Genomic DNA, 16,506 nt, shown 5'->3' with positions numbered 1-16,506 from the left:
ATCCAAAGTTGTTTTCACAAGCAACCAGGGCCTCAGCGTCTCATTTCTCTCCATAAACGGGTCTGTCACTGGGTGTCCTGAAGAATGGCTCTCTCAGGCAGAGTTGCTATGTGACTTGTCACACCTGACTCTTAGTGACTTGTGCCTCTGTGAAGAAGGAAGGGCCTTTTGGAGACCACTGTGGGAGAATGAGGGCCGAAGTATAGCTGGGACACTGGACAAGCTGTGGCTAAGACCTCGGGAATTATATTCTGCATGGTGGGATGCCAGAGGCTGTGTTGTCTCACCTTCATTTATTCTCTAGATAAAGTTCAGAGAAAAATAGTGAATTGCTCAAAATCCATGATTAATATCACTATAAATAGTAGGTGCTCACAAGTATCCATCGGAGGAATTAACTGACTGCTAGTTAAGATTCAAGCAGCCAAGCTTTGGTCCACAAAGCCTTTGTTGTTGGGGCAGAATTGGTGATGAGGCTGTATTGTCCTGAAGACAGGGAAACAATAAATGACTTTAGCTCAGAAGCCAATGAATACATAGAAATCATGGGAGCCCCTCTGAGAAAGGTGCTGGAGCTTGGTAGCTGCTCAGAGTCCTGAGTTTCTTAGAGGCCCTTTGAACCCTAGGCACCCATTTTTATGTAACACGTGTTTTCTCAACACTTGATTTCCGCTGTGGTTTGCTGATGTTTTCTTTTTTAGACAAAGACTAGTTAGCAAACAAGAAAGATTATCATTTCCTCATTTTTAAGTCCTCACCCCTCAGGGGGGGACAGAGTCTCTTTCAAGCACCCAACTGTAGAAGGTGATCGCTCTGTCTCCTCCGCACGCCAGGGCCTCTTGGATGGGATCTGGCTTCAAAGGAACCATGTGCCTTTGGCTTTGGTTACTTTACTTCCTGCCAGGTGAGTGACATGGGGAAACACTCCAGGTTAATTTCCAGGTTTCAATTAGCCAGAGGTAATCAATCGCCAGCCATCTCCAGCTCTAATGTTTCTGGACAGATTGAGTGGCAACCGGGGAAAGAACAGGAGGATGGAGACTTGTGGAGTGCTGGCCCCTCCCAGCCATGCAGCCTTCTTCACCCCTACCATCCAGTGCAGCTGGTAGATTTTTTTAAAGGTCGAAGGTGTCATGTATCCTAAATATTCACTTATGGGTCTTAAAATGGGTGTCTCCAAGGTTTGTTCTTCGTGTATCTATTTTTCCTTTCCTTAGATCTTTCTTTTCTTGAATTGGCAACTATTAAGTTCAAATGAAGACTCCATAGCCTATTCTCTAAACTTCGTATCTCAATTTACAACTGCCTGTCTGGCACCCCACTTGAATGACTGTGTCTAATGCCTTGCCTGAGAGACCTCACCGTTCATCGTAGAAACCAGCTATTCTATTTGTCCTAACCGTCTCTTAACATAAATGCCATTCAATGGCTCCCACTGTCTACCACATTAAAACCACCCTCCCCTCTTGTATTCTAATCATACCACAATCCCCGGTACCTTCTTCTGGCCAGCCAGGCTCTTCTTTGAACAAATGCTGCAGATCCCCTGCTACCATGTCCTCTCTCAGGCTGTCTCTGCTATGGGGATGTCATTCCTCCCAGTTTACCATTCACTGGTTCTTCTCAAACCTGCTCAGCTCTCACTCTTGAGCACCTCCTGAATCTAGCCACATATGTTGTCTCAGTGTGCTTATCTTACTTGGTTTGTCAATAATATACCATTTGCAATGGTTAAGCTCTGTTGGGGATTTGATTGGAGTAAAAAGTGCTGTGGTATTAACAGAGAGAAGACCCACCTTGCCTGCGGATTGTACCATGGGCTGAGATTATGCACAGAATAAAGACAGGAAAGAGAGAAAGTCTGCTGGGCACTGGAATTCATCTTCCTTGTTGACGCCCCCACCATCCCACCCCAAGATACAATCAAGAAGCTTCATGTTTCTGCTACCATAGCATCTATACCATGATGGTCTATGCCAGTTCTTAACCTTCCCAATGCTGTGGCCCTTCAATATAATTCCTCTTGTTGTGGTGACCCCTCAACCATAAAGTTATTTTCATTGCTACTTCATAACTGTAATTTTGTTATTGATATGAATTATAATGTAAATATCTGTGTTTTCTGATGCCCTTAGTTGACCCCTGTGAAAGGGTCATTCAACTCCTAAAGGGGTTATGACCCACAGGTTGAGAACCACTGGTCTATACCCTCAAACTGTGAACCCAACGAGACCTTTCCTTACTGAAATTTCTTCTTTTCAGTATTTTGTTGCAACAATAAGAAAAGTAACTAATATTGGAAATTTACACCAAGAAGTGGGGTTACTGCTGTGAGAAATCTGACCTTGTGGTTTATAGGCCTTCAGAATTAGTTCTCAGGAGGCATTTTGAAACATGGATGATGTAGAGAAGTTCTAGAATGAGATAAGCAGAAGTTAATTGGGCCATACTGGTGAGAGCACAGAAGAACAGAAACACACACACACATCACACACACACACACACACACACACTACACACATGTGTGCACACACACATATACCACATACACACCACACACACACATATGTAGCCAGCCCCTGTACTCACATACACTTGTGCACGATCTCTCTCATATACACCACACATATACAAACACCACACACACACACACACACACACACAGAGAGAGAGAGAGAGAGAGAGAGAGAGAGAGAGAGAGAGAGATTGCACAGTAAAGACTGTGTTCACAAAAAAAAAAAAAAAACAAGGACTCCATCAGAACTTGGAGGAGGACTCATTTGTGTTATAACCTGGCAAAGAATCTGGCTGTGTTCTGTTTGTGTCCCCATAAGCTAAATGCTCCTGAATTCAAACGGACTAAGTTGTTTGACAGGAATTGTGGCATAGCATTCATACCATGGCATGGTTATGGCTCACTGTGTTTACCCAGATTTACAGTAAGAAAGAACAGAATGTGTGGAAAATGTTCTGCTTGGTAAAGAAAGGATCTTGAACTCAGTTAAAAATGCAAATAGACCAGACAAAAAAAAGATCTTTGGTTCTTTAAGATGTTAGTGCAATTAGGGAGTGTTCTACTTAGGGTTTTTATTGCTGGAACAAAACACCATGACCAAAAAAGCAAGTTGGGGAGGAGAGGAGTTATTTAGCTTGCACTTCCATATCACTGTTCATCACTGAACAAGTCAGGACAGGAACTAATCATGTCAGGAACTCGGAGGCAGGAGCTGATGTAGAGGCCACAGAGGGAAGGGGTGTTGCTTACTGGCTTGCTTCTCATGACCTGCTCAACATGCTGTCTTATAGAACTCAGGACCACCAGCCCAGGGATAGCACTACCCACAGTGGGCTGGGCCCTCCCCCATCAATCACTAATTAAGAAATGCCCCACATATGAAGCCCAACCATATAGAAGCATTTTCTTAATTGAGGTTCCCTCTCCTCGGATGACTTTAGTTTTATGTCAAGTTGACATAAAACTATCTAGTACAAGGGGAAACCCGGGACTTTGCAATGGGACAGTAGGAAAGATGCCTTGAGCACAGTATTGCATCTCTTGAACTGGAGAGTGTAGTGATGCAAACTCATTTGACAAATTTTCATTAGAAAAGAGAGAGCTTAAATAAGGAGAATCTTCAAGGCATGATGCTAGAATAAAGGCAGCTTGGAAAGTGCTGTCTCAGGTTTACCCTCAAAGACACAGATCCTGTTCTAGCTGCAGTCCAAGGGGGGCATACTACATCTCAAGCGTATAGCAGAACTCGGCCTATCCACACACAGCTGCTTTTGCAGATGTACAAGATATAAGGGTGAAGGCCAGCACCAAGGTTCCAAACAGCCTCTGAGGCTAGACAAAATGCACGGGGTTGGATTTTCTGTATTTCTGTATTTTCTGAGCCATAAGCAACAGAGCAGGAATATATGGACTTAACATGATAGGAACATACAAAATACTTTAATCAATAGTTTATTGTTAATTTCAGTTTTTTGTTTGTTTGTTTGTTTGTTCTAAGACATGGTCTCCTGTATCCCAGGCTGGCCTCCAATGAGCTATGTAGATGAAGATGACCTTAAATTCCTAGTCCTCTTGCAGAGGCTCTCAAGAGCTAGAATTACAGGCATGAGCCATCATGCCTGGTTACACAGGACTGTGGCTCAAGCTCGGGGTTCTGTGTGTGCTGGTCGAGCACTGTAACAACTGATCCCCATCCCCACATCCCATCCCTAGCCCTTGATAATAACTGAATGACCAGGTTATGATATGTTGGCCTTTATTTGTTAATACTGCCCTCGGGCTACAAATATTAGGGTAGGCCTGTCCCTAGAGCACAGTACAACTACAGACATTGAGCCTTACGGGAAAGTCCCTCATAAACCAAGGCAGTATTTATTATAGGATGTGGGCTCCGAACCTTTTTACCTAGACCACTAATAAGAATACATATACATATTATGACTCCGTGCATGTGTGTGATGCATGCATGGTGGGGGAGACTATGCAAGTTTATTCTTTTGAAATTTTTTATTTTGTGCACATATGCCACAGCACGTATGTGATATCAGAGGATAATTTGGGGGAGTCACTTCATACCTTCTACCTACTTAAGGCAGGATCTCTCTTATTGTGTTGGCTGCTGTGCCATACTTTAATAAGGCAGTTGTCCTATGAACTTCCAGACAATTCTTTTTTCCCCACCTCCTATCTTAACATAGCAATAAGGGGATTGTAGATACATATCTGGGATTTTACATGGGTTCCAAGGACTGAGCTTGGATTCTCAAGCTAGTAGTTTCACCCACTGAGCCATCTCCCTGGACCCCCAGCAATTTATTCTTGATTCATAGCGTGAGGATGAGTTTGGCCTTCAGCACTTGGATGGTAGCGTTATTTCCCAAGATAGAAAACTCTTTTTATGAGTGAGCATGTTTAAGAAGAGTTCTCTTCTGGCTGTTGTTTGATATTATCTTAAATATCCAATGGAGTCCAAGGGCCGGAGCTGGTTTGGATTGCAGAGGAGGTAATGACAAGACTAGAAACAAACATGTATTTGGTTAAAACTTAATCTATCAGCATCTGTATTTAAAGGGTCCTAGAGTAAATGAGCTAGTGTGGAAAGAGGAGGGAAAACAAAGGAAGAATAAGCCAGGGTACCGAACTCTGTGTAACCCCAGCACCAAGGGGTACATGGAGCTGGGAAAGTATGAGAGCAAAGAGCCAGCACAGGAACAGCGCTGGCAGCATGGCATCAGGGGACACAGAAAGTGGCCCTAGAAGGGAGGAGTCAGGTTTGTCAAATGCTACCAAGGGGACCAGTAAGATGGAGACAAACAAGTGATGGACAGAGACAGCAACGACGACAGCTGTGCTGACTTGGATGAGAGCTGTTTTGTTGGACTTTAAGGGACAAAAGTTTGAATTTAATCAAAGAGAAGTGGGAAGAGTGGATATGAATTTGAGGAGACTTTTGAGAAAGCAAACAGAAAGGAGCAGAGGAGATGCAAGCATCATCCCAGGGCGCCAATATCAGGCTTTGTGTGTGAGCTAAGCCAATGATGCAGCAGAAAGGGGGATCATTGCAGTAGGACATTCTAAAACAAGAGAACGGTACACTTGGGCTGCACTGAGGGAGTGGAGTGTCCTGTGAAAGGAAATAGGACTGTTTTCCATGGCAGAACTAATGTCAGGTGACAGGCCCCTACACACGAAGGTTGCTGAGGATGGAAATGGGACACTGAGTGGACAGTTCTCATGCTTTTACATTTTTTATTACATTTGTTTGGTTTGGGGTTTGTCTATTTGGGGGATGTGCCACAGCATGCATATGGAGGACAGCGGACAGCTTGAAGGAGTCGGTTCTCTTTCTCCATCACGTGGGCACTGGGAATGAAAATCGCCAGGATCCGCACGCACCTTTACCTGCTGAGCCATCTCACCAGACCTCTCATCCTTTTTAAAGGAATTCGGAAGATTGCAGTCAGGGCCTGGGGAGGGAGGTAAAATGCTTTCCCCCAAAGCATGAGAACTGAGTTCAGAGCCACAGCAGCCGCATAAAGCCAGGTTCAGTAACACACACACACACCTATGAGCCAGGGCTGGGAAGACAGAGACAGGATACCCAGGGTTGCTGGTGAATGAGTGAGCTACAGGTCCAGGTAAAGAGAACACCCCCCCACACACACATACACACATACCTCATAACCTATAACCCTTTTGATAAACATGCAAACCTCAGGCCAGTTGACTCCTTCCTTTTGAGCATTCTGCTGCTGATTGGATTGAATCCCACTCCCACCTAAAAAATCTCCAGAGTGGTCTCAGCCCTCAAGGCCCTATGTTTTTCACCTACAAAAGGCTATAGAATATCATTCACATCTTAAACGCGTTTCTATCCCACTATATACTGACAATGACTTTACAAAGTACATCATTCCTTCTCCTCTACTATTGCTGGCAGTTTAGTCACCAATTTAGAGATTACAAGCTAGATGTCACTTAATTGCCTCTACGACATTACTATCACATCAGTGCGTTCCTTCAGATACCTTCTCCCACGTTCTCTTTGTTCCCAAGAATCACTTTTAAATGGGCCAGAATTGCATCTGGGGTGTTCCTTTTGAAAGCGGTCCCTACACACAGAGCGAGTGACCATTCCCAAGGACAAAAGACTGCTCACAGGAATCAGCGAGCTCTCTAGATGATGATATGGGCAGCAGCATTTCAAATTTACAAACTACAACATTGGACCTGGATTATCTCTGTCTTGGAAATCTCTGTCTGTAAAGAGAGATAGTTAGTTTGTCCTGGATTCTGGTCATTTGTGTGATTCCCTCAGCCCCTAGATCAGGCCTTCCCCTTGACTGGAACTTTGTGAATATGTTACCTTTCCATTGCCTGAGTCCAAGCAGGGAGCCATCTAGTGAGTGAGTTCTGCTGGCAGTAGTTTTAAGCTGTGTTGGGTTTTGTGTATGGTCTGCGGGGTTTCTTGGCAGACCAGGTGCTTCTGGCTAACCCCCTCTGCCTCTTCCTCTCTCTGGCGTGTTAATATGGCTTCACTTTCTCATCTCCACGTTCCCTGTGGATATTTTCTAGTCTTCCTCCACCCTCGCCTAACCTCCATCTCTAGCCCATTTTTTCCCACCTTTCTACCCCTCAATACTCTCCTCTACCAGAAATATCCTAATCTAAAAGCCTCAAGCCCGCTGACATTCTCTCATTTGACTAAACTCATTGGAGCTAGTCAGAATGCACAGTCTGTAGATAAACATTGGTAAGCTGCCAGATTTCCCTGCTGTGTTCTTTCTCACATCCCCATCTTGATACAGCTGGTTCTTTGTCATCTGAGAGTCCCTTTTCACCTCCACCTTAGCCCTCCAGAACCATCTAAACACACACATGCACACTTTACCCTGTCAATCCTTGTGGTCTGAATGAGAATGGCCTGAATAGGTTCTTATGTTTGAATGCTTGGTCCACACTTAGTGGAACTCTTTGGGAAGGATTAGGGGGTGTGGCCTTGTTGAAGAGGTGTGTCATTGGGAGTGAGTTTTGAAGTTTCATTGCTCTCTCTCTCTCTCTCTCTCTCTCTCTCTCTCTCTCTCTCTCTCCTTCTTACTTGTAGATCAAGACATAAGCTCTTAGCTACTGCTGCTGCAACACCATGCCTGTCTGCCTGGAGCCATGTCTCTACCACCAAGATGGTCATGGACTCTAACCCTAAGCAAATGCTCTCTTTTATAGTTTGTCTTGGCCATGGTGTTTTGTCAACAGAAAAGTAACTGAGATGACCCTTTTCTCAGTATATGGAGGCACATTGTCATCTGTGGCTTTTTCCCTCTTGTGTAGCAGGTCAAATTACACTATCCCTTTCTCCTCTTGCTTGTTGTGGCCCACAACTTCTACTTCTGCCTGATCTACTCCCTCCCAGACATATGTATGTTCATACCTACACATGTCCACTCTCACTCATACATACCCTGCTCTCCTTCCCATGAGTTCTCTACACTAGTGACTAATATAGCCTCCTCAGTTGCCCTTCATGCCGTTGGCTTAGGGTACAGTTTGGGCATCAGTTCTCTCAAAGGCTTCCTCCTGGGAAACCATCCCCTTGGTATCCTGAATCGGGTGCTCCTGTTTGCTATCTCTCTGGTGGAATCTATTACATTGTGTGGTAGAAGCTGTCTGTTGGGGTAATTTACCACATGACTTATTGTACGATGGAGGGATACACACAAAAGGCATCCAATGTGTGCTGGTTGGATGGTTTGATAGAGTTGAAAGGAGGACTAGGTAGACTAAAGGATCTGAGGGGGAAAGGATTCTGGAAGGGAAATGTGCTACAAGAATGTGATACTTTTCTCACCCCATATTGAAGCCACTTGAGGGTTATGCGTCATTGGGGCTTATTCCAGGCATACTATTTCTCTTTGGAGTAGGCCTTGTAGCTATATCTAAGTCCTTACAGTCTCAGGTTTAATTCTGTGGCTGATGCTGAGAACCTGGGATGGGCACAGAGTAAGCCTGAATGAGAAGAATAGGACCTTGAAGAAACTGAACACGAGTCAATGGGCAGAGATCATCATGGAGCTGAGGCTGGGCTAATGACAGGGAGATGGCTAGATCTAGCGGTGAGTGTGAGGGTGGTCTGGGTTCAGCACTAGGTTTGGAGAGATGCCTGAGGTTGAGGATGTGACTGAAGTTGAGATGCATCTGAATATAGGGTTTCTTCTACATTAATTTCTTCTCCTTGCAGTGTCTGGGGCCCTGAAGGTCCTCCCAGAAGTACAGCTGAATGCAGAGTGGGGTGGGTCCATTACCATCAAGTGCCCACTCCCTCAAATACATACGAGGATGTATCTGTGCCGGCAGATGACTGACCCCCAAATATGTACCACTGTGGTGTCCAGCAGCTTTGTCAAGAAGGACTACAAAGCACGAGTCACCCTAACACCATGGTTGAATAAGAAGCTGTTCCTGGTGGAGATGACACAGCTGACCGAAAGTGACAATGGAGTCTATGCCTGTGGTGTGGGTACAAACACAGACCTGGGCAAGACCCAGAAAATCATTCTGAATGTCCACGATGGTAGGTGTTTGGAAAACATTCCCCCTTTGGGAAAACTGAGGCAATTTTCTAACTGTAACTTCCCCAAGCTACTGCTGTGTTAGGCAGCCCAGTTACAATGCAGATCAACACAGCCTAAGGCTAACACCCCAGCCTAGAACCTTCTATCCACAGGGAATGAAAAAAAATAAGATGGATGCTGTGTGTTGCCTGTCGTACCCAGGGCATGAGTGGAGAGGAGACCATTAGCCTGAAGAGAGGCTTTGAGGCTGAGGAAACCAGAAGGGTCATGACTGTCCTGTGTAATTATCTCATGAGATGTCTGGGCTAGATGAAAGGAAACTCAATGATCAAGCCATATCTAGTCCACATTTGTTACTGTATGGTTGGAACTTTCATTTCTTCTTACACCTGACCTTTCCTCTTTTTTGGTGACTTCCTAACTACATGCATGAGTGTTCAGCAGTTTATAACCCCAATAGCCTGATGGTCTTATAAGGAATGTTGGATGTGTTGGCAGGAAAGGCCAGCTCCCTCAGGGAAGCCCCATGCCCGGTTCCTTTTCTGCTTGCCTTTGGGCGCCGGGGGTGGGGGGGGGGGGTGGGTGGGGGGTGGGGGTGTTACTCATCTTCTGATGGCCTTGGTTGAGTCAGCTTCTACTTGAACCTCCAGTCCTAGCTGCTCCCTGGTGATCACCAGCATATCCCTCTTGCCTCCAATAGAATATGAACCATTCTGGGAAGATGAGCCTACCACTGAGCCTCCACCGTGGTTTCACAGATTCCTGCAGGAGCATATTCCCAGCTGGCTCCATGAGGTTGGACATGCCAGTTCTGAAGGTCAGTCCATCAAATCAAGACCAGCAGAAGAGGGAGAGGGTTTTTGTTTTTGTTTTTGTTTTGTTTTGTTTTCAGCTCAAAGAGTGGCTAGCAAAGCAGAAATGGGTTTATCCCTGCTTTAAGAGAGTTGGAGAAGTCAGATATCACCACCAGGTGGCACCAAACCAAAGTAAAAACGTGCCCAATTCACAAACACCAGCTCCTTTGTGAATGACTGTTTCCCAGCTGGTTCTTGCTACCTGCAGGGATGTCTTCTGCTGGCTGGTAGCTAGTGTTTTTAACAACTCCATCTGGCAATTAAAAGATGACTGTCATACTAACATTTCCATTGGATACGCCACATAAGTTAGACACACTAATTGAACATTGTTATAACCCCAATAGCCTGATGGTCTTATAGGGAATGCTGGATGTGTTGGCAGGAAAGGCCAGCTCCCTCAGGGAAGGCCCATGCCCGGTTCCTAGGAGACCCTGCTGGGGCCAAGAGAAACAGATCTGCTGGGGCAGACCACAGATCCAAGAGTGTGACTGACAGGGATGGAATGGGGGAGAATAGATGAGCATAGAAAAGTAAGATACACTCCCCACCTCACCCCCACACCCCCACACCCCACAGCCCCACACCCGCCCCACATCCCGAACCCACACCCCCACACCCACACCCTCACATCCCCATCCCTACATCCCCACCCCCACACCCCCAGTCCCACACCCCCAATCCACACCCCGACCCTGGTGCTCAGTACATGTTAAATGATTCTGCCTGTGGAGTCGGGAAAGGCTTGCTGGAGAAAATGATATTTGAAGGAAGCATGCATGAAAATTGTCTGTGTAGATGGCACGCTATAAAGGCATTTCAGGCCATGAGGACTGCAAGAACAAAGGTAGTATGCACCAGCAAAAGGGAAGACATGATTGAGTGAGGAAGAGACCACTCCTCCTGCAGACTGGAGAACAGGGTTTATCACTAATGTTACCTTTCCCTTCTCGTTCTTGAAGTTACCACATCAGCTCCAAGGACTGAGGCCCCAGTTCACCAGCCCTCCAGCACCATTCCAGCCACCCACTATCCCAGAGTTCCCAGAACATCTTCAGTGACAGCTGCCAAGTCCCCCACCCTCCTGCCAACTACCACAGCCTCAAAGACCTCAGCTCAGCAAGCACTTGGGCCCCTAGGGGCCAGCTACAGCCACCATACCAAACTTCATGGGCAAAGGTGAGAGAGAGTCTTTTACGTAGTAGTAATAGATAAAGTAAGAGTTTGTTTAGGGCCTGTGTGCTAAGAGTCCTGAAGTCAGCCTGTCCCCTTCTTGGCTTTGTCTACAGGAGTCCACTGAGAAATGCTCTGTTTTTTGTTTGTTTGTTTGTTTTTGTTGTTGTTGTTTGTTTTTTGAGACAGGGTTTCTCTGTGTAGCTTTGGAGCCTATCCTGGCACTCACTCTGTAGACCAGGCTGGCCTCGAACTCACCTGTCTCTGCCTCCCGAGTGCTGGGATTAAAGGCGTGCACCACCATAGTCCGGCTATATGTTTTCTTTCTTTCTTTCTTTCTTTCTTTCTTTCTTGAAATGCTCTGTTTTTTGACTGTGCTATATAAATACATTAGTCTCATCAACAAAGAATACACTTGTCAACAGCCATTTCTGACCTTATAGAAAAGCTTGAGTCTTTCAATCATACACATTCAGTCAGGTCTGTCGTAATGGATAACTAAATGAGACAAACTTTTAATTAATTTAAGGTAATTAAAATTAACTACAAATTAAGTGTTAAAATTACTCTCATCTTTTTCTTTTCCTTTTTAGTGCTGCTAACAGAATTTAAATTCCATTTGTGACAAATGTTTCTATTGCTCAACATTGTCCTAAATATCAGACCTAAATGAACCACTAGGGGGCAGAATTACAGCAAATGCCCATGAAAACCCACAAGTATTTTAAAGCCTGAGCAGAAAAAGGACTCACAGAATCATTTTAATCCTATAAAGTGATGGACTGGGGCAATGAAATCTAAGTGATTTGAATGAAAACAGGACTCTTTATTCCTATTTCAGAAGTCCATGTAATAAATATTTTCTTTATGTCAACTATGTACCTGGCACCATGTAGTATTTTTAAGATGTTAAAAAGATAAAGATGTTCGATGTCCAGGTCTGGTTAATGCCAGTCAGTCTATGGAAGGTCTCTAACGACAAGAACAGGAGCTGATTCAGAAGCTGCTATAGACCAGGCTCCTTCAGTTCTTTGTACCTCCTTTGTTTCATAGTCCTAACAGTTTCAAGGCACGTTTTATGGTTCACATTTATAGGGAAATAAGGCTCAGGGAAACTAAGACTCGCTCAACACCACATAACCAGTAAAATGCAGAACTTAAATTTGAAGCCAAGACTCCTGACCCCTTAAACAAATCTCGGCGGGGGGTGGGGAGGGCTGGTGGAGGGGGTTTTGTTCATAAAGGGTCAACTTGAAGTCATCTCCAAAAGAGGTGGCCACGCATGGGTAAGTCTTTAAATTTTCCTTTCCTTATTTACCTTCTCTCTCTCCCTCTCTCCGCTTCTTTTCCGGCCCAGAACACTCCACCACAGCCCACAGTACGAGAGAGAAGACCAAGGGCTTCACATCCCGGTCCTAGAATTTCACATCCTGATTCCGACCTTCCTGGGCTTTCTCTTGCTGGTTCTCTTGGGACTGGTGGTAAAAAGAGCCATTCTTAGGAGGAAAGGTGAGCAGCTTGAGGCTCTGGGCTTTGGTTGGGACAGCTAAGATACCCAAAGAGCCCAGAGCATTCCGATCCAGCTTGAACCTCCAGGAACATAGATGGGAGATGGGGCCTAGGAGGGCTTTGCCCTTCCTCCTGCGCTCTGCACCTGGGCGTCATTGCCAGGCATCAGAGAGGTGTACAGCCCTCAGTTTGGGGAAAGGAGACGCAGGTGGCCACCAGTGTCTGATGTCATGTCCTTCTCTCTTCCCGGTGACTTCTGAAGCCTTCTCCAGGCGCATGGGCCGAGTGGCGATGAGGATTCGAGGCCAGGAGGCGTCCAGCCGGTTCCCGGCACAGCGCCGGGGTGCTCTGCAGAGGCCACGCTCCCAGAACAACGTCTACAGCGCCTGCCCGCGGCGTGCTCCGCTACCGGACCGAGAGGGTGAGCGCAAGCACTAGTGAAGCTGTGAAGACCGGCTCCAGCCGGGCGCAGGTGACAGGTGGTGGCCAAACCTGGAGAGGCCCGGCCCTCACCGCTTTCTTCTGCCCTGTAGGCTCTGCAGAGGCTTCCCTCCTCAGTGCCCCAGCCTCAGCACCCCCCGACCCATCTCAGGTAAGCCCTGCCCGCCCCAGCCCACCACCCTCGCTCAACCAGGCAAGCTTGCTCTTCTAGTCCTGGGGTGGAGATGGGAGACCCTCAACCGGTTGTACATTGAAACACTCAGAAGGCTGACTCCGCAAAAACTGTTTACCTTACTTAACTGGCCAAGCATTTATTTCTCTTGAGATATAGTGTACTAGAGAATGATAAAAGTGTGTATCCCTGTAGTGACCATGGTGTAAAAGGGATACTTGGGTTTCTAGAAGGCTAGAGAGAATGGAAGCTACCCCGACAGTTTTACAGTTTTACCTCAGTGTGAGGGAGAACATTCGAGCCAACTCTTAAAATGAAAGGAGGTAATAGTAATGAGGCCATTAGGCTTTATTCAAAGTGACTGGGCAGAAATGCAGACATTCAAACACTACAGGTGTGTCCTTTTGTTCTTCCAAAGTAAGGGAAAATTCTTTAAGTAGTCTCAACGTCTAAAACATGGGGTTTTGTAGCCAGAAAAATACTAACAAGGGCACCAAGCATATGTGTGTGTGTGTGTGTGTGTGTGTGTGTGTGTGTGTGTGTGTGTATGTGTGTGTTAATTAGTGTGTGTGTGTCTGTCTGTGTGTGTGTGTATGTGTGTTAATTAGTGTTAACTAATTAAATACAACAGACCTAAAAAATGCAGAGCTCAGGACATGGAGGCCAGTTTTCCTCTGATGTCAAGGTTCAAACCACAGGGACAGGAAGAAGTGGCTTAATCCACGATGTCATCCAGCGACATTTTTTCTCCTCAACAAACTTCATGTCCATAGTCAGTATTCAGCCACCAGACTGAGTTCTTATTTCTGCACACAGGGGAAAGTGGCTTCTCTATGACCAGGACCCTGGATTTTCACATCTCACTTCCACCTGCCTCTCATTAGCCTCTCTTGCAGACACATCTGCCTTCAAGGAATGTTGTGAATGTAATGCCTGGCTAGCAATATATTGATTAAATGATCATGTATCTAGCTAAAAAGGGAAGAAGCCCCGTAGTCTCCTCCAGTCTCTTGAATGTGTATTCTTACCCATCTAAGCCCCCAGAACAGTCCCCAGGACTTGGAATGAATGACCCAGCAGAGCCTGTCTGTTCTACCCAAAAGTCAGTCTTTCCTTGTGGATCTGCCCTGTGGTCATATGGACCCTGCCTCCCTCTGTGAGGGTGTCTGTCAGATCCCCTAGAATTGGGGTTGGATCCCCTAGAATTGGAGTTACAGACGGTTGTGAGCTGTCATGTGGGTGCTTTGCGAGAGCAGCCTGTGCTCTTAACCTCTGAGCCATCTCTCCAGTCCCATAGTGAATACTTTTATTGTCTAAACCAAGTGCGTTGCCATTCGGTGGGAGATGTGTTTTCGAAGCACACTTCTGCTGTTTCTCTTTTTTGGTAAAATATAAAATGTAGAAGTTCTTTTTAACAGACACTTCCTGCATTCAAAGAGCTGCCCTTCTAGTTCTTAGAACTTTGGATGACTGATCACAGTGTCTGCCGAGGCATTCTTCTGTGGCTATTACAGTGCATGTACCAGGCTGGAGTCATGACAGAGCCTTGCCTTCTGAGAACTAGCTGCCATGAAGGGGGAGTCCTGAAGCTTCCGTCTGGCAAAGAGAGGCACCCTAGTGCCCACATGGCCTTCAGCCTTCCTTCCTCAGCTCCCCAGCCCTTTTCTGGAATGCATTCTTGTGCCATGTCATGGCCTCTCCAAGTCCTTACAGAGGCATAAGAAATGACTCACCCTATGTCTGAATAGTTGCTGGAGAAGATACATGTTTTTCCTACAAGTCATATCCCTTTACCCCCAAGGGTAAAGCAGGTGGGCCTCCTTCACACTCGGGCTCAGCCCTATGACTGCACTCTGAACCTCATATAAAGCATATCCTGCCCACATTAGAATGGAGTAGTTTCCAGTTATTTGGGGGCAAGACTGCACCCTGATAAATCCTGGGCCTGGCTCACTTAATGAGGTTCAGTCAATTCTGCATCATTGCAGTCTGGAGCTCAGCAGCTGTGTCCAGGTTCTTCCATTTCCACCTAAACAGATGCTAAAAATCACCCAGCCAGTGCTACTGACACTCCTTTGGCTGTTCCCAGGTACTTGAAGCCCCCTGGTGTCACACCCCACCTCTGAAGACAAGCTGTGAATATGTGACCTTGTGCCACCAGCCTGCTGTCAACGTGGAAGACACAGGTTCAGATGATTACATCAATATTCCTGGCCCACGTCATCTCCCCAGCTGTCCCCCTGGGCACAGACCTTCATGCCAATGAGTCCTGCCTGTCTGCTGATGTCCAGCCACTTTCCACTTGTTATAGGATCCCTGCCACCTCGCATGTCCCATACCCCAACTTGACTCTTGCCTGACTATCTGAATGCCTTCAGAATAGTCTTTTTACAAGCTAATTTTCACCCCATTGAAGCCCCCTGCATTCATTGGGAGAGTCCTGGACATGCAGGGCATTCATCTGTCATGATGGCACCTGTCCTTTCTGTACAATCTAACAGACCATGGGACCTACAAGGTGCTTTATCACTGTCTTTGGTCGAATGGTCTTTGCTGCCCTACCCCTAGCTCATGTGGCATCCAACCGGAACATAAGGCTGGCTGACATTTCCAGGTCTTGAACCAAAGGGTATAATGAGCTTCTACTTTTCTTGAGTGCCATGGCAAGGGTAACTTACTTGGTATGATGACTTATTCTAAATTTTTAGAACTAAGCTTTTGTTAGTGTTAGGGACACACACACACACAGAGAGAGAGAGAGAGAGAGAGAGAGAGACAGAGACAGAGACAGAGAGACAGAGAGAGACATCTTTAAGTCCCCATCACTTAGTGCAGATAACATGACTCCAGCATCTCCTTTTAGAAGTCTTGGTTATTTCCTTACCTTCTTTTACATCTAAGTACCCTTATCACCTCTCCCTGCTTTCAGAAATACGCCCATTTCCTTGTCAATTCCAGGCATGGGAGAAAAGCACCCTGGGGGATCCCATAAGGTCAGGGGGTCTGCACTAGCATTTCTGGCATGGAAGAAGAGAAATCCCACCTTTGCACATACTTCTTATCTGATGTTTAGAATGAGGTTAGAGCCAGACACTTCTGGAATTGACATCAGCTGCAGAGTTCAGCCACAGCATGAGGCAAAGAATGCCAGTTCTTGCCTATGAGAAGAAGGCCTTTCCCAGATACACAATGTAAGCTCCCTGGACATTTTTCTAGAAATAGAATGGAATGGCTCCCTGAGTCAAGTTGCCTTTCTTAGCAAGGAATGTCATT

At 46.0% G+C, this 16,506-nt stretch overlaps 1 protein-coding gene across 1 annotated transcript; it reads left to right on the top strand.

Annotated features, from left to right (window-relative positions):
- Window positions 1-867: 867 nt before the first annotated feature.
- Fcmr (Fc fragment of IgM receptor) lies at window positions 868-15,978 on the top strand. Its single transcript, XM_035445453.1, has 8 exons — window positions 868-904; window positions 8,751-9,083; window positions 9,785-9,902; window positions 10,887-11,117; window positions 12,469-12,620; window positions 12,883-13,041; window positions 13,154-13,212; window positions 15,323-15,978. Exons 1-8 carry the CDS (start codon window positions 868-870, stop codon window positions 15,497-15,499), a joined length of 1,266 nt encoding a protein of 421 aa, XP_035301344.1. The 3' UTR covers window positions 15,500-15,978.
- Window positions 15,979-16,506: the final 528 nt, after the last annotated feature.

The sequence above is a fragment of the Cricetulus griseus genome, chromosome 5 (assembly GCF_003668045.3).
Source record: "Cricetulus griseus strain 17A/GY chromosome 5, alternate assembly CriGri-PICRH-1.0, whole genome shotgun sequence".
Taxonomy (NCBI): domain Eukaryota; kingdom Metazoa; phylum Chordata; class Mammalia; order Rodentia; family Cricetidae; genus Cricetulus; species Cricetulus griseus.
The sequence above is the reverse complement of the archived record's forward strand: the minus strand, read 5'-3'. Positions and strand labels throughout refer to the sequence as shown.

What these genes read in the sequence shown, in the direction of transcription:
- Fcmr (XM_035445453.1), top strand. Translation starts at nt 868, where the DNA reads ATGTGCCTTTGGCTTTGGTTACTTTACTTCCTGCCAG. An exon ending in GTTACTTTACTTCCTGCCAG is followed by an intron (nt 905 to 8,750) that starts GTGAGTGACATG and finishes TTCTCCTTGCAG; the next exon opens with TGTCTGGGGCCCTGAAGGTC. An exon ending in CACCCCCCGACCCATCTCAG is followed by an intron (nt 13,213 to 15,322) that starts GTAAGCCCTGCC and finishes GGCTGTTCCCAG; the next exon opens with GTACTTGAAGCCCCCTGGTG.